Source organism: Molossus molossus, unplaced genomic scaffold (assembly GCF_014108415.1).
Source record: "Molossus molossus isolate mMolMol1 unplaced genomic scaffold, mMolMol1.p scaffold_m16_p_21, whole genome shotgun sequence".
Lineage (NCBI taxonomy): Eukaryota > Metazoa > Chordata > Mammalia > Chiroptera > Molossidae > Molossus > Molossus molossus.
Genome location: NW_023425357.1, coordinates 13,426,608 through 13,451,008, shown reverse-complemented (window position 1 = coordinate 13,451,008; position 24,401 = coordinate 13,426,608). Strand labels below are relative to the sequence as shown.

General features: G+C 46.3%; 1 protein-coding gene and 1 pseudogene across 1 annotated transcript; both read left to right on the top strand.

Moving 5' to 3' along the window:
- The first annotated feature begins 604 nt into the window (after positions 1 to 604).
- Positions 605 to 6,745, top strand: LOC118638921 (carcinoembryonic antigen-related cell adhesion molecule 21-like). The gene is made up of 3 exons (XM_036275066.1): positions 605 to 701; positions 1,579 to 1,932; positions 6,465 to 6,745. The coding sequence occupies exons 1-3, from the start codon at positions 638 to 640 to the stop codon at positions 6,743 to 6,745; spliced, it is 699 nt and encodes a 232-aa protein (XP_036130959.1). The 5' UTR covers positions 605 to 637.
- Positions 6,746 to 17,372: 10,627 nt separating this feature from the next.
- Positions 17,373 to 24,401, top strand: part of LOC118638919 — a 139,278-nt pseudogene continuing 132,249 nt past the window's right edge.

The window sequence follows — 24,401 nt, the reverse complement described above, 5'->3', positions numbered from 1 at the left end:
CTGATGAGTTACCAGGTGTGTGCTCTGACTGGGAATTGAACCCGCAAACTTTTTGTTGTATGGGACCATTCACTATCCAAGTGAGTTACCTGGTCAGGGCTGAAGTAGCAATTTTAAGATGTCACCTGGGCATCACAATCTTTACAAAGTTTCACAGGTGATCCAGTGCACAGAGGGGGTGACATCCCTGTGAGAGCTTTCCGGAGGTAGCCCCAGAGAGAGGGCTGTGGGGGAGGCTACTGTGCACCAGGCAGGGAGCCCTGGGGAATGTCGGGACCTGCAGGCCCCAGGCTAGTGCTTTTCCAAACACAGCATGTGAGTGTGTGTGTGTGTGTGTGTGTGTGTGTGTGTGTGTGTTCAAAGGCCTCAGCAATTCCCAGGGAACCAAAATATAGGGGGATGATAAACTGGAAGGAGGAGACAGGGGGGCCAGGAAAGAGGGGAGAGAAGGGGAGGGTCCTGGGCACAGACCCCGCCCCCAGCCCACATGACCAGGGAAGTGATCTTGCCCCAGGAGGAGGCTCAGCACACAGGGAGGAGGGACAGCAGACCCCGAACTCTGGACGAAGTGCCTGGGAGCCTTACTGTACCTTAAGCTCTTCTCCCAGAGGGAGGGACAGGGCAGACACCAGACACCATGGAGACCCCCGCAGCCCCTACCCGCAGAGGACGTGTCCCCTGGCAGGGGCTCCTGCTGGCCGGTAAGGAGGGGACAATCCCTGGGGGTGGACGGGAGGAGGGGAGACAGAGACTGGCCGGGTCTCCTGGGGAGGACAGCCCTCTGAGAAGGGACAGAGGACTGCTGCTGGACCTGAGGGGAGGGGACAGGAGAGCAGAATAAATGGGAGAGAGGGCTCAGCAGCAGCAACAACAAAATCTCACAATCTGGAAATGGAGAGGAGGCAGGAAAACCTCAATGGCTAGTCATTTCTTAAGTTATTCATCCCTGAGTGTTGGATTTTGAAAACTAATGATAATTATAACAATAGATGTGAGGAGACACCAGAAAAAACTTAACCAGGGGCACTAAACATTGTGCCCCCCACCAGCCTCAGACATGGGACATACTCCCAGGAGGTGCAGGACTGGGAACATCATTCATTCACCCACAGGGGTTTGCCGCTGTTGCAGGCCCTGGGGGACAGGATCTGACAGGCCCTGCCCACATGGAGCTCACGTTCTGTGGGGAGGAGACAGACAAGCAGGGATCTAGATGGGGTGGCAGGTACACACAGTGCCATGAAGGGGACAGAGCAGGGACAGGGGAGAAAGTGGACACAGAGGGTCTGTAGAGGAGGTGGTCAGGGAAGGTGTCTCCGAGGGCTCCCCTGAGTGTCAGCAGGGGTCTGAGGCTGTGAGGGGTGAGCCTGGCAGACACATGGGGAACAGTATTAAAAACAAATAAAATAGCAGGTGGCCATGGTGGCCATTCTGCTGACCTTGAGCATCGGAGACACATACACACACACACCCCACCCAAGGCTAAGAGATGAAGAGACTTGCTCTGAATCAAGGGTCTCGTCTATCCATCTCAATCCATAGATCCAGATATTGATCAATTTCTCTTTTCTCTTCTAGTCTCTCTCTTAACTGTCTGGAGCCCGCCCGCCACTGCCCAGCTCTCTATTGTGTCGACCAACGCCGCCGAAGGGAAGGATGTGCTTCTACGTATCCGCAATAAGCCTCCAGATGCGATGGGCTTTATGTGGTACAGGGGGGAAGGGGCGAGATCCAATCGTAACATTGGATCCATTGCAATGGACCTAAGAGCATATGCAACAGGGCCCGCATACAGTGGTCGGGAGAAAATAAATAACGACGGATCCATGCTGTTGAAGAAGGTCACGCGGAAGGATGCGGGATACTACACCATAGTGGCCTACCTTCATGATTCAAAAAAAGAAATTGGATTTGGACGGCTCAATGTGTACCGTGAGTGATTGTTCTCTGACCTGTGGTGTGGGGTGGGGTGGACTCCACTTCACACGCAGCACTGACCGCCCTGGACTCCGCCTCCATCCCCTCTGCATCACGTGGGTTTGGGCATTTAGTGCAGGACACACACGGTGGAGACAAACTTCCTAAAATCAGAGTTCTCTTCCCGGATTCAGACATTCACGGCAGAGAGAAGGACCACACTCTGATGGCAGTAACTCAGCAGAGGGAGACCAGTCTCAGCCCAGCCCCCTGGGCCCCTCCCCATGACCATGACCCCGAGAACAGCCCTGCAGGGCTCAGTCAGGGCCTGACCTGAGGAGCCCCCTGGAATCCTCTAGAGAAGCTCAGCTCTGGCAGCCCCTCTCCAGACCCCTGTCCCAATGCTTCTGAATCCAGGGGCCCCGGGGAACCTGTGTCAGGTTGGGTTTGGCCTCCTGGGAAGGGCAGAGTTAAATCAACAGTTTCCTGGGTGCCCGAGTCACAAGGCTCCAAAAGCTACACCTGGACAGGGATGGAGCCTGGTCCTTCACCTGAGACTGTGTGTGGAGACCACAGCCAGACAAGATCCCCGGATCATTAGCCGACTGTTCTGGGGGATTTAGGAGAATCCAGAGAAAGGTTAGCATCCCCGGAGCAAACAGAAGACAAAAAATGCTCTTAGCAACTCCTCGTCCACCAGGAATCAGCCCAGCAGATTCTCTCTGTGAGTTGATCAAGAATAGATGCCTCTTATTTGAGCAGCTCCCCTACCCCAAGGTTAACTTAGATACGATGAATATTTTATGGTTAATACACTGACAACTTGGCAGTGAAACATTCATCCTGTTTCACTGAGAGGAAACTGAGGCGCAGGAAGATACAGTCACTAAAGCAGAGTCGCTCAGACCATTACTAGCTGATCAGAGTCACTCGAGGTCCGTCTGCAGCCACAGCCCCATCTTCTCTTCCACCCCGGGGACCTTATTAGGTGTCTGTAGATCCCTAGGCCAACCATTGGTTCAGATCCTTTCTTATTAATCATCCTCAGTTCAGAGGGGTGGATTCTGGTCTGGGACAAGATAACAAATAAAGAATAAATCAATTTTTACCCTGGAACCAAATTGCCTGCAGTCACAGGGAGTCAGTGCTGGAGCGCCCAGGCCTCCCCTCAGGTGGCCGAGCCACAGCTCCCTGCCCTGGACCTGAAATCACTGGTTTGTTTCCTGAGGTGTTGGCATCACTCCCACTGGGTATGAAGGGAAGGGCTTGGCCTGCTCACTGCCCACTCTACACCTGCAGCCGCTCAGGACCAGCATGGAACATACACCCAGTTGCTTTTGATGAATTAGGAAGAAATGAATAGTGATTGAATGAATGAAAGATGAATGAATGATCCAAAATCTCTTCAAAGACTGGAACCTGGATGCAGTCCTTGGAATTCTGGCCTCACGAGACAAGCTTCCTGTCCCTTCAGGGGCTACGACCCGTGTCTCAGACCCTTTGCAGCTCTCCAGAGAAATAGTCCTTCCTGCAATTGGCTTAGGCCTGGGTTATTAATAATAATTTTTACATATGGAAGATTTTAAATTCTTTCCGAATTTCTATCTGATAACCACCAAACACAAGTGGTCTACAAGGTACCAGAATTTCAGCAAGTCCATGCTCCCTCTTGCCGTCCCTCACCCCTTCTGCATCTGCTCAAGTCCTCCCCTGCCCTCAGCAGAGGGAGAATGACTTTAATGATGTTTGGCCTGTTCTTTTCTAGCTCATTCTTTTTTTTTAATCCTCACCCGAGGACATTTTTCCATTTTTTTGTTCAGATAGAGTGGGAGGGAGAGAGAGAGAAAGAGAGAGAGAGAGAGAGAGAGAGAGAGAGAGAGAGAGAGAGAGAGAGAAACATCGACGTGAAAGGGACACATCGAGTGGCTGCCACCCACACGACCAACCAGGGTCAGGGACAAACCGCAACCGAGGTACGCGCCTTTAGCGGGAACCAAACCCGGGTCTCTCTGGACCACAGGCTGATGCTCTAACCACTGAGTCAAACTGGCCAGGGCATCTAGCTCATTCTTTAAACTCTGCTCTATGATTTATTGGCTCACTGGCTCATGTCAGTCACACTCACATGGAAAGACCTGCCCAACCTCTTGGCCCAAGGGCCTGAGTAATCCACTGACCACCAGCTTGCTCCTGGTCCCCGTGTGTTATTTCTGCTCCAACCCCAGTCTCTAGGATGTCCTGGGCAATGGTGCCTCATAGAAACACACCTTAGCTGCGTGATGGAGGTCTGTGCAGCTGGAAGGAATGGCCCCTAGTCCGTCAGGCAATTAATTGGTCAATGAAAAACCATGAGAAATCTGGGGTGGTCTCTAGCTCCCAGTCTTAAGTCTTTCCATAATCAAATCCTGATACTTAACTGACACCTGAGAAAGTCTGTACTTTCCCCCACACATAAAACTGGAGGCCTTATATTCTCTGAGCGCTCAGATGCCCATGCATGTGTCTTGTGATACACAGACCTGCCTTATTCTTTTAAGGACTCAAGTTGCCTGAGAGGTAAGAGGTGCCAACTCTGTTTTTTTTTTTTTTTATCCTCACCCAAGGACATTTTTTCGTTTTTTGTTCAGATAGAGTGGGAGGGAGAGAGAGGAAGAGAGAGAGAGAGAGAGAAACATCGACGTGAAAGGGACACATCGAGTGGCTGCCACCCACACGACCAACCAGGGCCGGGGACAAACTGCAACTGAGGTACGTGCCCTTAGCGAGAACCGAACCCGGGTCTCTCTGGACCGCAGGCCGACGCTCTAACCGCTGAGCCAAACAGGCCAGGGCATAAGAGGTGCCAACTCTGATTAAAGAAACTTGATGAATCCAAGGTACCACGCAGGGCAGTGTTCTCTCTGTTACCTGCACAGCAGAGTAACCCACACCCAACACCACAAGCAAAACTCCAACATCAAGAATTTTGATTTGCATTTTTTGGAGTGATAGTGATGTTGAGCATCTTTCCCTGTGCTTATTGGCCATTTGTATATCGTCCCCGGAGAAATGTCTATTCAAGTGCTTTTCCCATTTTTAAATCAGTTTATTTTGTTTTGTTGGTGTTGTTGAGTTGTATGTATATTCTGGATCATAACCTGTCGTCTTATATATAGTTTGCAAATTATTTTCTCCCATTCCACAGGTCATCTTTCACTCTGTTGATCATATCCTTTGATGAACAAAAGTTTTTCATTTTGACAAATACCAATTTAATATTTTTTTTAGTGTTCCCTGTGTCTTATTCAAGAAATCATTGCCAAATCCAATGTCATAATGCTTCCTCCTATATTTTCTTCGAAGAGTTTTATAGTTATAGGTCTTACTTCTAGGATTCAATCCATTTTGACTTCATAGCTGTGTATGGTAAAAGCAGTGGTCCACTTCATTTGTTTGCAGGTGGATATTGCTGTTCAACACAATTTGTTGACAAGACTGTCCTTTCTCCAGTGAATAGTCTTGGTTCCTTTGCCAATGCTATTTGGTTGTGTCTTCTGATGAACAGAAGTTTTAATGCCAGTGTCACAGTATATGTTTACTCTAACTCTGTAGTAAGCTTTCCAATTAGAAAGTGTGAGACCTCCAATTTAATTCTTCTTTTGTAAGATCATAGCAACCATTTGGGGGTCCAGTGAAATGCAATATGAATTCTAGGGTGGATTTTTCTATTTCTGGAAAAAAGTCATTGGGTTTTTTATAGGGACTGTATCAAATATGTAGCTTGTTGAGGGTCTCCCAATCCATGGACATGGATATCTTTTCATTTATTTGTTTCTTCTTTACCTTCTTTCAGAAGCATTTAGTAGTGTTCAGTGTATATACTTTCCTTTTTATTAAGTTTATTCCTAAGTATTCATTTTTTTTGGTGGTACGTGCCCTTAGCGGGAATCGAACCCCGGATTCTCTGGTCCGCAGGCCAACCCTCAACGGCTGAGCCAAACTGGCCAGGGCTTCAATTCTTTCTGATGCTATTTTATTTTATTTTTTTTTATCCTCACCCAATGACACTTTTCCATTTTTTTGTTCAGATGGAGTGGGAGGGAGAGACAGGAAGAGAGAGAGAGAGAGAGAGAGAGAGAAACATCGACTTGAAAGGGACACATCAAGTGGCTGCCACCAGCACCACCAACCATGGCAGGGGACAAACTGCAACCAAGGTACGAGCCCTTAGCGGGAACCAAACCCGGGTCTCTCTGGACCACAGGCCGACGCTCTCACCGCTGAGCCAAACCGGCCAGGGCTGATGCTATTTTAAATAGAGCTGTTTCCTTAATTCCATTTTGGGATTGTTCCAAGAAATGGTAAGAATGCTCAGTGTTGATTTTGTCGCCCGAAACTTTGCCTTATTTATTAGTTCCAACAGACACTTCTGCAGAGGTCAGGACCATCCTCTGGTGACCTTTACAGAGCTCACTGTAGACAGTGAGAGGCTGAGACTTCTGAGGAGGCAAGACGGCCCCAGGTCCCAAGCCCACTCTCAATCAGTCATGTCCTCTGTTTCTTCACAGAGCCTGTGAGAGTGCCCACCCTCCTAGCCAGCAACACCACAGTCACAGAACATAAGGACTCCGTGGTCATGACCTGCTACACAAACGCAGTCTCCACCCAGTGGTTGTTCAATGCCGAGAGTCTGCGGCTCACGGAGAGGATGAAGCTGTCCTGGCGCAACAGAACCCTCACCATAGACCCCGTCAGGAGGGAGGATGCTGGGTACTATCAGTGTGAGGTCTCCAACCCCATCAGTTCCTGTGAAAGTGAGCCCCTAGGGCTTGATGTGAAATATGAGTGACCCTCCTCTTCTCTATGTTATTAAACTCTGAATAATTTTTTGCACCCTTTAAATACATCTGTTGTGAGGGTCAAAGTCCTTAGAAGAGTTACACTGAGTCAATAAATGCTCAAAAATGAGAGCTAAAATTGTCATTATTGCTGACTTAAGCTCACATTCCACACCAGATCCCACCTCTGATTTGTTTAAGTCCCACCATCTCCACAAGGGGGCTGACACCGCGTCCTTCAGAGGATGAGCAGTGGTCATTTGATGACCGAAGTGTGTGATGAGATCACAGGAATCTGAGCCCTGTCCCTCTTGCAGGAGGACGTGTGGAGGGCACCTGGACACTGTGTGGACAACAAGAATAGACAGGAAGATACCCATGTTGGTAGCAACGCTGGCCATTTTTCTCGCTGTTGGACTTCTCCAAAATATTTTCTAAAGTCTTCTTGAGGATTCTCGTTTACATGACAATAGACCTATTTGCATAAGTTCAGTAGAATTCTGTCCTTCCTATTAATAGGATATAATTGGAAAGGTTGGCTTAAATGTCCTAGTTCAGACTGATACCCTCAGAATTTTAAATAATCTCACTTTTCATGGAGCTAAGTTTGACCTGATGGGTATTTTGGCATCTCTTGGAGATGAGGACATCACTCAAAGCCAGAGAGACTGCAGATGAAGTGTGAGGGGGAGGCTTCCTGACCTCAAGAAGCTGATAAAACTCCCATCTTAGGTTTCATAGAAAAACCTGCATCAGAGCAAACGATGTGGTGAACGTCAGTCAGTTCCTCTGCACTTAGGTCACTAACAGATCCAATCAAAGGACACCAGCTATGCCCGGCCAGTGTGGCTCAGTGTTTGAGCATCGACCCATGCACCAAGAGGCCCCAGATTTGATTCCTGGTCAGGGCACATGCCAGGTTGTAGGCCAGATCCCCAGTGGGGGGCAGGCAGGAGGCAGCCAATCCATGTTCTCTCTCATCAGTGTTTCTATCTCTTTCTCCTTCTCCCTTCCTCTCTCTCTAAAATAAATATAGAAAAAAAAATTTTTTGTATAAGGACACCAGCTATGTTGTAAGATCGAGAATCCTCTTCTTCCTTGGAGAAGACGTTTGATCAAGGGATGGTGACTATAGAGAGAGCTGTAATGTCTCCATGAAAAACAACCTTCTTGGAGATCAGATCCTGGCCCTCTTTATGGTCTCTCAGCTATTTTGTACCTGTTTATAAACGGCTGGGAATGGGCACCTGTTTATAAATTGAAGGAAGGAGGGAAATGAAACTGGGTGTTGGCAGAAAGGATTTAGCTGTGTTTCCCTCCACTGCGCAGAAAGCAGTTTTGTGATGACCTGGGGGCCTTCATGTTCCCTCAGAGTCACTCACCTCTACACAGGATGTTCCTGACTACAGGCTTCTTTCTTTCTTTCTTTCTTTCTTTCTTTCTTTCTTTCTTTCTTTCTTTCTTTCTTTCTTTCTTTCTTTCTTACAGCATTTTCTTTACAAATATAATTGCAGTTTGCAATTGCATATTGGTTCTCTGCCTTTTTGAAATACACATAAGTCTCCTTCAAAGCTTGTTAGCAGTGGTATGACCCAGAGAACATCTATCTCAAGGGCCAAGCCCCATCCTTGTGAAATGTAATCCTCCTGGTGTCTCTGTGTCCCAGCCTGTGAGGGAGGGCAGGAGCCCATTTGTATGGGGAACTTTAGCAACCAAGATGTAAAACGACCTCCTGTTAGGATATCATGAGATGCTTCATTTTTCTTCTGTGTAGAGCCAATGAGCAAACACAGGTGCCTATGATTCCTTCTCCTGCTCTTAAAATCACCCCAACCTCTTGTGTCAGAGGTGTTGAGTTCAGTCTCAAAGCCCTACTGCATGGTCTTGCATACAGACCTCCTTGCCTCCTTAAATTAGTCTGACACATGACTTACTCTGACATCGCCTACAGTAAGGAGCTGATCCTGTCATCTTGCTCACAGTGTAACTCTTACCTTATTTTCTAATCTTCCCATTTCTTTCCTTATCTGACTGCAAACCTCCAAATAAGTGTTTCCAATTTTTCTGTCTCCCTTCTGCCTTGGCTTCCATAGCAGGAGATGACCTGACTGCCCAGATCCTTCTGGGACCCAGGATGGCTCAGAGAAGCCTTGTTCCGGACTCTGAGAGACGTGTCCGCATGCAAGGACCACCTCTGCCGCAACCCCCCATCAACAGTGTTCTCGTTCCACATGATTTTCAATGCACGTTCAAACAGCCAGCTCACAAAGGTTTGTAAAGATTTTCTGTCACGAAACTCAAAAACGCAAACAAACATGCAGGTCCCGGTCATGTCGGCCACCCGCGGGCCTGCACTGGACGACCTTGTTTCCAGACCTTTGTGACCTGGAGCTCAGGCCAGACATCTGTGTCCTCGTTCTTTGATTTCTTTGTTGTTTTTACAAATTCCACGTGCCTGTCCTTAGAGTGTTCCCAACCAAAACCTGGGAATTGGAAATAAATTTCTCGTCTGGTTCTGTTTTCTTCCTGCTCCTTGTGGCCTCGGGGGTATTTGGCTGAAATCCTGGGAGACTCACCAGAGGCTGCTTGTGGGTAAGCAGAGGTGGGCATAGAGGGCGGCCTTGGAGGGATGGGGTCTGCTCAGAGTCCGGATGAGAAATGATAAAGCCTGTGGGTTTTGGAGGTGTTAAGCATTATATGGGTTCAAGGGGAGCTAAAGGTGCCATGGAGAACTCTTTTGTGGGGCCTCAGGATGAGGCTAAGAAATATGAATGAAGAGCTGACCTACCTGTTGAGGGAAGAGCCACCGGAGCTGGTGAGCTGGGTGCCATTCTCCCAGACTTGGGTGGGCGTGAGGGTGAGACACAGGGATGGGGGAAAGGACTAGGTTCTTGAAGATGCAGCTTAGTGCCCTGACCTGCACTACCAAGAGGAAGCAGCAGATGTCCAGGCTGGCAGGGGACATGAGAGAGGGAACAAAGGGGAGAAGGACATGAGCCCCGTGTGGGGAGCTAGGAGTCTGGAGCGCGATGAGGGGTTGTAGGACGCAGACACCACGAACACAGAACAGCAGCCCAGGGAGTTTGGGGATTTGAGTCAGGAAGGGATTGGAGCCCGGGGTAGTTAGACTAGAAAAGGGGTTGGAATGGAGCCTGAGAAGGTGGGGAATGCAGGGCTGGCTTGCGGGTGGGGACCAAATTGAGGGCTAGAGGAGTCCTGTCTCCGGTTCCAACCAGTAGACATGCGCAAATGGCTCTCAAAGTGTGGTCTGGGGCAGCAGTGTCCACATGGCCTGGGAGAGCCTTCAAAAGCCAAATCTCACGCCCGTTTCCAAAGATGTGCCCCAGCTGAGTCAACAAGTTAGCCACGTCCCAGGGGATTTGTGTGTCAGTAAGTCTGACTGGGAGCCTGGGGACACGCAAGGGAGAGGCTGAGGGTGTGGGAGGGGGATTGAGGGCCAGGATGAGCTGGGAGTGAGCACAGCCTTTTCCTTCTTTGTTGACTCGTCAGAGTGAACTTCCTGTGAATCCACAGGTGAGGGCTCTGGGACAGGTCACAGTGCTGGAGGGGCAGGTGCCAATGGTCTGGGCCACCTGTCCTTGTCTAATCCGGCATGTGTCACTTCCATCTGTGGTGGATGCTGCTCTCCCTTCCTGACCTTATGGGTGTGATAGAGCCCAGGCCACGATGAGGAGTTCTGGCTACCTGGTCACATTACAGCCCACGTTCAGACTCTCCATCTCTCCTGAGGCCCGGAAACCGGTCAGGAATGTTGTTCTATTGCTGCAGAAGGCGTGGCCTTGCTCTAAACCCTAGGAGTCTGCATGTCATTCTCTTGTTAGGTCTCCCAGAGGCTTCACAAAGCACCTTTCATTCTCTAACATGGACTAGATGGAGGTACTTGTTCTACACTCCGGAGGTACGTCCAGCATGGCCCAGACTATTGGAAACATAGAAGCCTCATCGATGTGGCAGATCCCTGAATTGTCACAAATATGGATGGTCCTACAGCTCATGCTTTGCTTAAACTGCTGATCCTAGAGCTGAGCCTGTCACTGGTGTCACTGTCATCGCTGACGTCACTGCCTTAGAGCATCAACGTCAGCAGCATCCACTTCTACCCTTCAGAGCCCACATGTCTTACTAAGGCATTTGGAAAACTTGCTGTTTTGTTCATCTTTACAGGAGAGCCTAAGTTTTCACCATTAAGCATGACATTAACTGTAGGTCTGTAGTTTTTTATGACTTTAATTTGGCGTGGAATTGCCTTGGAGAATGAACTCATCCATTTTCTCTTTGGGAGGGCTGGCTCATGGGCTCACAATCTGTGAGTCATTTAGAAGGGTCTTTGGTAGGTTTAATGATCTACTTTCGCCATCCTGAAATTCTTAATGACTTTTAAACAAAGCCCTGCATTTTCATTTAATACTGACGGTTCCTGGTTCTGTCCCTAGGAGTCACCCTGAGGTGGAATAAATTTAGACACTATTAGGACGTGCAGTTTGTAATGTGACCACTAGGTGGCGGCACCACAGCAACGGTAACCTAGAGGGACTGAGAAGGGATGTGGAGGAGTCTTGGGCGTTTTCTACTCTATTTTTTGTCATTACAATTGTCTAATGAGCTGGACCACCCTACCCTCACCTCTGTAGCTCACAAAAGGAAGGTTCTCCATCTCTGATATACTTCAGAGATTAAAATGTAAAGAAATCACAGCTAGTTGGCTCAAATGTGAATACCATTAAAGACACAATAAAGACTCCATATTGGTCTTTAAAAAAAATACTGGAAAGATGGGATGGGAAGAGTGTGTGTGTGTGTGTGTGTGTGTGTGTGTGATGGGAAAGAAAGCAGCTGAGTCCTCATCTTCCAAACGGGAAGACCTTGGATTAAATAAAGCCTAAAAGGGAAAAACCAGTAAGTAGCCTTAAAGACTGTTATTCAGAGAAGATTGGTTTCATCTCAGAAATCTGTCATTGCTTGGGGCACATGTGCTCAGCGTGGTCCAGATAGAGAGCCAGAACCTTCTTGTGATCACTTTGAACAGCACACACAGAGACACAGGGCTTATCACAAACACAAGCAAGAACATCCAACAGCAGGGAGCCAGGCATTAGCTTTGCTCCCAGTGTGAAGATCAGACCCAGGATAATAGTTTCATGTTCCAGCCACAGTGGGAGTTAAAATCTCCTTGGGGTTGTGGGTGATCACATCAAAACAGTATGCCCCCTTGGGCCTTACACGCTGGTTAAGATTTGTCCGAGAAGCCCAGACTCTTTGGCTCTTTGTCCAGATGACATCTGATGAGCCCTGACATGTTCTCTGTATTTTTTTTTTTTATATCAGTAGCATAGGATTAAAAAAATTTAATCCCCAGTTCATGAACCAGTCCATAAATGGTCTGCTTTCCTTTTGTAGAAAAGTATTACTTATTTAACTTTATTTTTAAGCATTTGGAAGCAGAGCGAAGTTGCAGCTTCCAGAATGATCTGCAGGACTAGGGATTTGCCTCACTAGGAAAACTGCTGCTACTTCCTGGATGAAAAACTGGGAAATAAACACACTGCATTGATCTCAGGTCACAGCCCCTCTGCGGTCTCTGTAGCCACAGTCTAGGACCCATGGCCTGAGTGTGGGAGAGACACAACCCACACCTCACAACACCTCTTCCCCTCCCAGACCTCACACCCTGATCTGCTGTCAGAGATTCCGGGAACTGCTATCTCTTGGTTCTCAGTTTGTGGCATGTTTTCCAAGGGGTTTGGAAGACTTCATCCCATCTGGGGTGTCTATCCTGCACATCACTGGGACACCTCTAATGGAACATGTACTCAACCAAGATCTTTATTCTCCCCACCTCCCAACCTGATCCTCCCAGAGTCCTCCTCTTCTCAGTCAAGGTCAACTCCACCCTTTCAGGTGCTCAGATAAGAAATCTTGGCATTTTCATTGATGCCTGTCCTGCTCTTGTACTAATCTCTAATCCATCGGCACGCGGGTTGTGTGCTTGATCCCCAGTAGGGGGCATGCAGGAGGCACATATTATATAAGGTACTTAGATTAATCAAAATTATAAAGATACAGGTGTAACAGTGGTTGTCAGGGGCTGGGGGAAGGGAGAATGAGGAGTTTTTTTGTTCACTGGGTAGTGTTTAAGTTTTACAAGGTAAAAAGGCTTATGGGGATGGACGGTGGTGATGGGTGCACAACAATGTGAATGTATTTAATACCCTTGAACTGTACCTTAAAATGGTTAAGGCAGTAAATCTATGTTGTGTATTTTCCCACCACAATTTGTTTTAAATCATATCTCTGAATGTGAATGCCAATGGTACACTTAAATACAGAATCAAGACAGTCCTAAGTGCACCATTTGGCTCTCTTGGTGGTTGGGGTGGTTGATTTAAAAAAAAAAAATAGTTGCCTGGTTCCCTCTCTGTGACTTTACAGCCCTGAGATGTTCTGAGGGGGTTCATTGCAGCCCTAACCTGAGGCTTGTTCATGGGAGGAAGTTAATCAAGTGAGACATTGTTTGTGCCCCTTAAAATCATTCCCTTTGCCTTCACCACCTGTTAATGCCATGGGTAACTCTCCTCCCCCCTCCTCCTCTGCCGTAGACTACATGCTTCAATATTAGGCACTAACTCAGTTTAATATCTTCAGAAAAGGCAAAATGTTTCTTAATCACAAGGAGCGCTTCAGTAGCCACACAGAACAACTGACTTGGAAAGTCCCCAACTGCTCATCTAAGATGTCTCCCTTCTCATCGTCCCTGTCCTCATTGGTCCTTTATTTCACACTGTAGACGAGAATTCTTTTAAAATCCCAAGTCAGGTCATTCTTTTTCTTCTCAAAGCCCTCCTGTCGCCCACATCTCAGTCACACCCAGACCCAGAGTCATCACCACAGCCCACAGGCCCCACGTTAGTGCTGCTCAAAGTGCTGGTCCGCAGGAGACGGGGCCTTTGCACAGAAGGTGAAGCAACTTGGTGCTGAGGTCGAGAAAGTCTTGCAGTGAAGAGCACGTCAGCTGAAATGAGCAGGACACCGAGGGCTGTGGTTGGTCTGCTTTCGGTCCCAGGGTCTGCAGCTGCTCACAGATCGCCCTCTGACAGCACTGTCCTCAGGAGCCTGGTCCCGGCCTGCACTTCCCATGTCCTTCTCCTCATCCCACCTGTTCTGGCCACAGTGGCCCCTGACCCCGAGCATGGCGCAGCCTCCTTCCCCAGGGCCAGTGCACCGGCCGAGCCCTCTCCCTGAAATAGGCTTTCTCCAGAGACCTCCATGGCCCCTTCTGCCCTGTCTAGGTCTCGCTCAAATGTCACATAGTCACGGGGGACTCCCCTGACCATCTGATATAAGAAGGTAACCCCCAGCCCACCACTCCCTGCCTGCTTCACCCCACTTTATCATCCTTTAGAGGACGTACCGCCATCTGAACTACTGCTGTTTATTTCTTCACTGTTTCTCCCTCGTCACTAGAATATCAGCTCCATGAGGACAGTGACTGTCAGGTTCACTTCTGTGTCCCCTACAACCACTATAAGCCTGTGCAAAATGTGTGCTCATTCTTCAAAAAAGGAATTAATATCTCACCTGTGAATCGCTGCTCGCTGGGAAATGAGTATGGTCCCTTCAGTTTCACTGTGTGTGTGACAAGAATAATTCCAGCCCCGTCAACATGTAGGAATCACGTAAGGATGGGCCTCCTTCCTGATACCTACTGCTATCGAACCAAAGACCCAAACTTAACATTGCTGCGTGTCTGACATGACAAGGAACCTGAAAACGACAAACTCCAATCATGATGGTAAACAATCAATTTTTGCACAAGGTACTAAAGATCTAAAATGTTGGGTGAAGTTCCCTGGAGAAGGAATACTGGGGTCCTTTTGAAGGGCCCACCTCCTGGCTTTTCTTGCCTCTCCTCATTCGTCTCTGGAAGGACCTCGAGGGATCTGCATTGTTCTCACTCTGTGTCTCAGAGAGAAAACAGGCTTGTACTAGGTTGTCACCTCACAAGGCACAGGACTCAGTGGGACTTTGCTGTTGTCCTCTGTACTTACCTACACACACTACGTGGATCCTACGCATGGATCAGTGTCGCTCCCTTTTACTGAACGTCGTGTCTCTGAGATACATCCAAGTTGGCATGTGGGGTCTTATTCCCCCCTTATTGCCATCACTACAAGATTTTTACACTTCCCCCAAAGAGAACACATTTATTAAAGATGGGGTCATTGAGTGTCTATGGAATATGATCTGGATATTTTGAAAGGCAAAGGTCACTACCCATTTGAAAGTATATTGCACTTTTCAAAGGGTAATGTCTTCACAGTTAATAAGGAGACACAGTCATTTTATTTTCTATAAGGACACTCTCATTACTCTTAAAAAGCTGTTATTGCATTCTTTAATAAACAGGGTTATTTTATTGTTTGAAAAATATACAATCTCAATATGTGACTTTATTAATTACAAAGGGCAGAAGTGTCATTTATCAGAAATGGGTCATTGTGTTTTTGCAAAACTATTGTTTGTATTAAAGATAAGGCAATTGTGTTTAAAGCCAAGATGATTATGAAACAAAACCATGAACATAGCTTTAGAAGCTAGTTTATTTAGAAAGCATGAGAAAAGTTCACACCATGTACACATGAATTAACAAAATATCATCAAGCTACCACCCAGGTAACCACCCATGTCAGGAAAGAGTTCAGTAGCAGCATTCAGAAGACCTCGGTGTGCAGTCCTGGCCACAAACTTCTCTCTGAAACAAAGTAGTGACAATTCCCTGAATGTACAGTTATTTCCATTCTTTACTAACTTCAGTTTTATTAACTACATCTAGAGATTAGGGTTTAGAGTTCGTCTTCTCAACTCCCAATAATCCATATCATACGCCAAGTACCAACTTACCTTGAATCTTTTATTCTCTATTAAGTTGTGTGAAGCCCATTGTAGCAATGGGTTTTTGTTTTCTTAACTTAATTTATTTTCTTAAATTTTTTCCCCTTAACTTTATTTTTATTGTGGTAAAATACAGATAAAATTTGCCATTGCAACCATTCTTAAGTGCACAATTAATTGGCATTAAGTGCATTGATATTGTTGTGTATCTATAAGCAGTACTTATTTCCAATATGATTTTGTCTTTTAAGTATTTCAGGATGAGTCCGGCTGGTGTGGCTCAGTGGTTGAGCATGGACCCACGCACCAAGAGGCTGCCGGTTCGATTCCTGGTCAGGACACATGCCCAGGTTGTGGGCCCAATTCTCAGTGGGGGGCATGCAGGAGGTGGCCAATTACTGTTCTCTCTCATCAATGTTTCTATCTCTCTCTCCCTCTCACTTCCTCTCTCTCTAAAATCAATAAAAGGATAAACAAATTTTTAAAAATATTTCAGGATAATCTGGCTGTGCAGATATTGTGCACAGTTTGTAAGCAGCAATGGAACCACAGTCATTGCTACTGGTTTGCAACAGGTCACTCAAAAAATATTATTTTTAAACATTTCACCACCAACTGGTTATATAGAACTGGAGCCCCTTGTCCACTACAAATACAGGCATGCTCTCAATTAGCAATTAAACATCTGGTTTAAGAAAAACACTGGCTCTTCCTTTGACCATGTCATTAGTCTGATAGGGATATCTTTACCTCATCCATGAGAAATGCAGCCAGGATATCCACTAGCTCTTCCATGGCTTTGTATTTGGACGTGAGATAACTGAGTGCTTAGGAAACGCAATGTGTGTATCTTCTTGCCTCAGTCCTGGTTATGACTTCATCCCTGGAGAGTCTGCCATGAAAGAAGTAAGGAGACATGTCTGCTCTTCCCACAGGGCAGAGGTGCTCCTAGCCAATGAGCATGTGCCACGTCATCCAGCACCATGACCCACCCTCATCACCGCCCTCCAACCAGACTGGAAGGTGTGACAGCCCGCAGTGCAAATGTCCAGGGCCTGAGAGATAAGGGGGCCCTCCCACAGCCTGGGGCAGCGCAAAGAGATGCCAATAAACAGACAACCCTTGACCTGATCAAGTGAACAAGTTTTGAAAAGGGTGGTGTTTGGAAAGGCTTTTAAATATAAATTCTGAATATTTAGAAGTTCTTTTTATACTTGGTATGCTGAAAAATGGCCACCAAAAGTGGCCAGAGTCTCCTCCTGGAACCTGTGATTGGCCCTTTACAAGACAAAAGGGACTTCGTTAATGTGGTGAAGTTAAGGATCTTGAGATCTGGAGAATGTCCTGGATTATCCTGCATGGAACGATAATGTCCTTATAAGAGATGCAGAGGCCAGAGTGAGAAGAGACGTCACCGGAGCCGGACCTCAGGAGACGCGGCTCCCCGCCGCCTCCAGAGGGCGCACGACCGGCAGACGCCTTGACTTCCAGCGAGGGCCACGCTGCCAGGGAAATTGTTACAAATACCAACAACGCATTAAAAAGCATGGTTCCTAAATGCTTCCGCACTGAGACATAAACTGCTCTTTCAGAGTTTCTTTCGGGGACAGTCGCCAGGGATGGCGGAGTGTGAGGATGGAGCGGGTGGCGGGGCTGCTCTCCTGGACGCTCAGCGGGGTCCTGTGGCTCTGGCCGCTTTGAGCCCAGAGCTGCCGGCAGCCCCGGATCATGGAAGAGAAAGCGCTAGAGGTTTATGATTTGATTCAAACTGTCCGGGACCCAGAGAAGCCCAATACTTTGGAAGAACTGGAAGTGGTCACAGAAAGTTGTGTGGAGGTTCAGGAGATAAATGAAGAGGACTATTTGGTTATTATCAGGTTCACTCCAATAGTGAACGGGAGCCCTCTGTTTCATTTTAAAGTGCCAGGGCTTTTATTGTTGCTGTGGAGGTTGATATTTACACTCTTTGTCTTGAATGAGGAGGCACATTTCCAGATCAGCCCAGGAGAGGAGACCTCAGTGAACAGTTGCCCCCCCCCCAATTCTTTTTTCCTCCGTGGTCTCTTTTGACTCATGCAGGGGTTCCATCCTCTGTGGCTTCAGAGATCTGTCACCACCCTGCACCCCACACATGCGTATCTAAAAGGGCACCCCCACGGAGTTGGGTGTTCAGACCACTGGCAGGTGGTGATGCTGGAGTTTAGTGAGAACACAGGCTGCAAAGATTCCCAAGGACAAGGAGGGTCAGTTCAACATGCCCACAGCAGGTGAGGCCAGTGTGGAGGCTACAGCCCAGGGCTGTGTGTCAGGTTCAGAATCTGTGGTAAGAAATCAGGTCTCGACTTCCGGTCAAGATGGCGGCGTAGGTGAACGTGGTGTCGCGTCCTCCCACAACCACATCAAAGTTACAACTAAACTACAGAACAACCATCATTCAAAACCGCCTGAAATCAAGCTGAATGGAAGTCCTACAACTACGGAATTAAAGCAACAGCCACATCCAGACTGGTAGGAGGTGGGGAGGCGGACAGGCTGGTCCCACACCCAAATGTGGTGGATGAAAATCAGGAGGACACCTCGGCTGGGAAGGTCCTCCGTGAGGACTGAGGGGTCCCTGTCCCACACCAGGTGCCCGCTCAGGGTCCCAGTGCCAGGAAGAGAATCCCCATAACTTCTGGCTGGAAAAACCAGCGGGAACTGAGGCTCAGGGAAGCTGATGCGGCTGGAGCCCCAGGCAGCTCCTTAAAGGGCCCGCGCACGGACTTATCGGACTCTCTCCCTCTAAGCTTGGAGGGGAGGCAGTTCGAGGGGAACCAGAGACACACAGGGAAGAACTGAGCTGTTTGACACTCGAGCGAGGGCTGGGGAGGGGGCTTTCTCGGGGACAAACATGCTGTCAGAGGACTTTGTTCCTTTGGTGAGCCCTTCCCTGGGGCAGCAGACAGTCGCCATATCTGGGACTCCAGCAACCTGGCTCACACTGGTAGCCCCGCCCTGCTGACTCCCTGAGGCCCCGCCCCACCCCATCCAACTTTCAAGCCCACCCAAGCTGTTGCCACTTGCTTAACCATAGGGTTGGCCGGTCTTGGATCCTGCTTCAGGTTTTTCCTAAATTCTTTCAAACGAGCAACATCGGGTCTCAGCAAGCCATATACCTCTCATTAAGTAATACACAGAAACAAACACAGGGAGGCAGCCAAAATGAGGAGACAAAGAAACAGGTCCCAAATGAAAGAACAGAACAAAACCCCAATAAAAGAACTAAGCGAAATGGAGATAAGCAACCTAACAGATACTGAGTTCAAAATACTGCTTATAAGGATGCTCAGTGAACTTAGGGAGGGCCTCAAGAGCATAAAAAAGGACCAGTTAGAAATCATGGATACACAGTTAGAATTGAAGGAGGCATTAACTGAAATAAAGAATAAATTACACAGCTTCAGTAATAGAGTACGTAAATCCAAGGAGCAAAACATCGATTTGGAATATAAGGAAGCAAAAAATGCCCAATGAGAACAGCAAAAAGAAAAAAGAATCCAAAAAAATGAGGATAGTGTAAGGAGCCTCTGGGACAACTTCAAGCGTGCCAACATTCGCATCTTGGGGGTGCCGGAAGGAGAAGAGCGAGAACAAGAAATCGAAAACCTGTTTGAAACAATAATGGCAGAAAACTTTCCTAACTTGGTGAAGGAAACAGACATACAAGTCCAGGAAGCACAGAGAGTCCCAAACAAGATGAACCCCAAGAGGCCCACACCAAGACACATCATCATCAAAATGCAAAAGGTTCAAGAGAAAGAGAGAATCTTAAAAGCAGCAAGAGAAAGGCAGCTAGTTACCTACAAGGGAGTTCCCATTAGGCTGTCAGCTGATTTCTCAAAAGAAACTTTGCAGGCCAGAAGAGAGTAGCAAGAAATATTCAGAGTGATGAAAAGCAAGAACCTACAACCAAGATTACTCTATCCTGCAAAGCTGTCATTTAGAATAGATGGACATATAAAAACTTTCCCAGACAAGAAAAAGTTAAAGGAGTTCATCACTACCAAACCGTTATTATATGAAATGATGAAGGGTCTTTTTGAAGAAAAAGATAAAATGTATGAACAAACAAAATGGCAATGAATACATATCTATCAACAATGGAATCTACAAACAAAATGAACAGGTAGAACAGAAACATTCTCATAGATACAGAGAACATTTTGTTGGTTGCCAATTGGGAGAGGGTTTGAGGGAATGGGTGAAAAAGGTGAAGGGATTAAGAAGCACAAATTCATTGCTAGACTGACAACCTCAAAGGGAAAGGGGTTAGGGGGGTGGGAAGAAATAAACCAAAGAACTTATATGCATAACCAATGGACACAGACAATAGTGTGGGAAAAGGTGGGAGGGGGGCGGGAGGGGGGAGGAGGGGGTCAATGGGGGAAAAATGTGGAACATCTGTAATACATTTTACATCCAACAATAAAGATTTGGAAAAAAAAAAAATCATGTCTCTTAGGGAAATGCTAATCAAAATGAAAATGAGACTTTGCAATAATTAAAAGTAGAACTACTGCCCTAGCTGATGTGGCTCAACTGGTTGAGCATCATCCCATGCACCAAATGGTTGTCTAGCCATTGTGGCCCAGTGGTTGGAGCATCATCAGGTTGGAGCGTCACTGAAGGTTGGCAGGTTCAATACCAGGTCAGGGCCCCTACCCAGGTTGTGGGTTCAGTCCCTGATTGGGGAGCACATGTGAGGCAACCAACTGTTGTCTCCCTCTCTCTGTCTCTCTCTCTCTCCCTCTCCCATTCTCTCTCTCTAGAATCAATGAAAACATGTTCTCGGGTGAGATTTTAAAAAAATATATCCACCATTTGATTCCCAATCAGGACACATGCTAGGGTTGTAGGCTCAATTCCCAGTAGGGCTCATGCAGGAGGCAGCTGGTCCATGTTTCTCTCGCTCTCCCTCTCCTTTCTTCTCTCTCTAAAATCAATAAAAAGTTATAAAAAATAAAAAAAACTAAACTACACTTTTTAAAAAAGAAAGAAAAAAAATGGAACTACCACTCTGGCTCAGTTGATTGGGCATTCTTCAGTGTGCCAGAGGGTCAGGGCACATGCCCAGGTTTCAGGCTCCATCTCAGGTAGACGGTGTATTGGAGGTAGCTTCTTGATGTTGAGCTCTCACATCCATGTTTCTCTCCCTTCCTCTCTCTCTAAAACGTAATAATTTTTTTTTAAAAATAAAACTACCCTATGACCCAACAATTCCACTTGTGGTTATTTATCCTGGTTATTTAACACTGTTATTTGTTTTCGCCAGATAAAAGAAGTCAATTAAACCTGAAGGTTTGGAAACAAGTAGGAAAAGCTTTAAGAAGGGCTCATCAAACTGGGGAGCTGATTAGTGCTGAACTATGGTCTACTTTTAACTCAGTCACTTTAGCTTTACAGCCTTTTCAATCAGATGCAGAAAAAATGTCATAAAGAAATCAAGGAGCCTTCTCATATCTGTGACTCTCCAGAAGGCATTCCCAAGGTGGTAAATAAAGACACAGTTCAAAAGGAGTCTGGTAGTGACTCTGACTCTTTTAGCCCAGCTAGTGAGGAGGATGGATGTCCCAAACCACTGTATCCAGGTCTGAGCAAATATAAAAAAGAGAAGAAAAGGTGGGGAGAAGGTTGAGCGGTCTACTTTGCTCTCTCGATTCCCTCACCTTATATACAAGGCACAAAAGGGGCTGAAATGGTTTATCCAGTAATGAACTGGCCTACTGCCCCGTCAGAAGAACCTATATGTGCTATTGCTAATAGAGGAAAAGGACATATGTTTCAATTTCCATACTCATCTGAAGTGAGGAACATGATAGTGCAATGCCACCTGGTGTTCATATTGGAGATGATTCTTATGATTATTTTCCAGTAATCAGATGGCAAATGCCTGCTAATGCTCAATACCCACAGGGTTATATTCAAGCTAATTATAATGCAGTGGCGTTTCAATATCTTAAACTACTTAAGAATGCTACTAGTACATATGATCCAAATTCTCCATCTGTTCAAGGAATTGTGGGAGGCTTTGCAAATGATAATTTACTTATACCTTTAGACTGGGAAGCTATCACCAAAACTACTTTAGAACCTGGACAATACTTACAATTTAAGTCATGGTGGAGGGAAGAAGCGGAACCCGTAGTCCAGCTCAATGCCCAACAGAATCCTCCGGGAGCTAATTTTGAGCAATTAACCGGTACAGGACATGGAGTTCACTCCTAAACCAACGCCAGCTTTGTGGTGCAGCACTAGCTCAACTAAAGAATATATGTTTAACAGCTTGGCAGAAAATAGTCTGCAGGAAAAGTAGGGAAATCATTTGTAAAAGTATTGCAAGGCCCTACTGAACCATATCCTGGATTTTTATCTAGATTACACGAGGCTATAAAACGCTCTGTTACAGGAGAAGAATCGCAAAGTATTCTTTTGCATACTTTAGGATTTGAAAATGCCAATGCTGATTGTAAAAAGGCCTTGATTTCAGTAAAACAAGGAGGCACTATTGAGGACTATATAAAGGCTTGCTGGGATGTGGGATCTGGCACTTTTACAGCTAATTTATTAGCTGCTGCATTAAAAGGGGGGCTGGCTCAGAATAAAATGAAGTGTTATAACTGTGGGAAAGTTGGACATTTAAAAAGGGATTGTAGCCCTGGCCGGTTTGGCTCAGCGGTTGGAGCGTTGGCCTGCGGTACAGAGAGACCCAGGTTCGGTTCCCACTAAGGGCACGTACCTCGGTTGCAGTTTGTCCCCAGCCCTGGTTGGTCGTGCGGGTGGCAGCCACTCGATGTGTCCCTTTCACGTCGATGTTTCTCTCTCTCTCTCTCTCTCTCTCTCTCTCTCTCTTCCTCTCTTTCCCTCCCACTCTATCTGAACAAAAAATGAAAAAATGTCCTCGGGTGAGGATAAAAAAAAAAGGGGGGGGGATTGTAGAAAAGGAAAACAGAGTAACAATTAGGGACAAGAGCAAAAGAAACTGCCTCCAGGTGTCTGTAGAAAATGTGGTAAGGGTAGGCGTTAGACCAATGAGTGTCGCTCAGTTAAGGATAGGTTTGGAAATCCTCTTACTCCAGGTCCTCAGGGAAACTTGTCAACAGGCCTAGCTCGGACCTGGGAGTAAACAATACGAGTGCTTATCAGTTCCCTGTGAGTTCCGGGCTGGATCATCAGCTAATGAACCAGAATTCAAACTAAGGGTCACTGAGTTGTGTCATGTCACTACACAAATTGCTGCCTTAGACATTCCTGCTTCCTGTGATTTTCAATTAACTCCTGAACAAGGAATACAGAAAATCCCTACTGGGATTTATGGCCCCATTCCCCCTAATACAGTTGGATTGATACTGGGACTCAGTAGTCTAACATTAAAGGGTGTTTTGGTACATATTGGGGTCATTGATGCTGACTGTGACAGACCTATTAATATTATGATGTCCATATTGCAGCCTACTAAATTCACTAAAAATCAAAGGATTGCTCAAATACTAATTTTGCCGTATGTCAAAGGAAATGCGGCACCAGTAAAAAGAAAAGGGGGATTTGGGAGTACAGAAAAACAAAAACACGGTTTTTGGCATGCTTTGATCAATGATCAGAGACCTCAAGTTAATGTAGAATTTGAAGATGGAACAATAATTAAAGGGTTAGTAGATACAGGAGCTGATGTGTCAATAGTAGCGACCATTCAATGGCCCAATCATTGGCCTATTAAAAATGTAGAAGCAACCTTTATAGGGCTTGGAACCTTGACAGAAATAGGACAAAGTGAGCAAGAAATGATATGTTATGGACCAGAAAGACAACATGCTAGGCTGCAACCTTACACGGCTAATATAGCACTTACATTATGGGGCCGAGATTTGCTAGGTCAATGAGGAGCTACACTCAATATTCCTACTATATCTACTGAAGCCTGCGAGATGATGTTAAAAATGGGTTATAATCCATTAGCATCTAACATGCCACAGAAACCGGTTGAAACCAGAATGCCATTACATTATCGAGGTATAGAATACCTCAGAATTTTTAGTTGGGGCCACTGCAAAGTGCTTTGCCCTAGCATTGAAATGGACTACTGAAAAATCAGTCTGGGTAGAACAGTGGCCCCTGACTCAAGAAAAAATAGAAGCACTACATTCTTTAGTTGAGGAGCAAGTGAATCAAGGGCATATTGAACCTAGTATAAGTCCATGGAATTCTCCTGTATTTGTTATCCAAAAAAAAAGGCAGGAAAATGGAGAATGTTAACTGACTTAAGAAAAATAAATGTGGTAATCCAACCAGTGGGGCCATTGCAAATGGGGGTTCCAAACCCTTCTTTAATTCCAAAGAATTGGCATATTGTTATACTAGACCTGAAGGATTGTTTTTTTCACTATACCTTTGCAGCCCCAAGACTGAAAAATTTGCATTCACGGTGCCTTCCTATAAGAATCAAAAGCCTGCAAAAAGATATCAATGGAAGGTATTACCTCAAGGCATGTTAAATAAACCTACAATGGGTCAGCAATTTGTAGATCAACCACTTGAACAGATGAGAAGAATCTTCCCTGACACCTTATTCTTTCATTATATGAATGATATTCTCATTGCTCATTCAGAGACAACTCAATTACAAAATATATTTGAGAAGACTAAGCAAAGTGTACTAGAATATGGGTTGCTAATAGTTGAAGAAAAGGTACAATGGGAAGAGCCTTGGCTGTATTGGGGGCA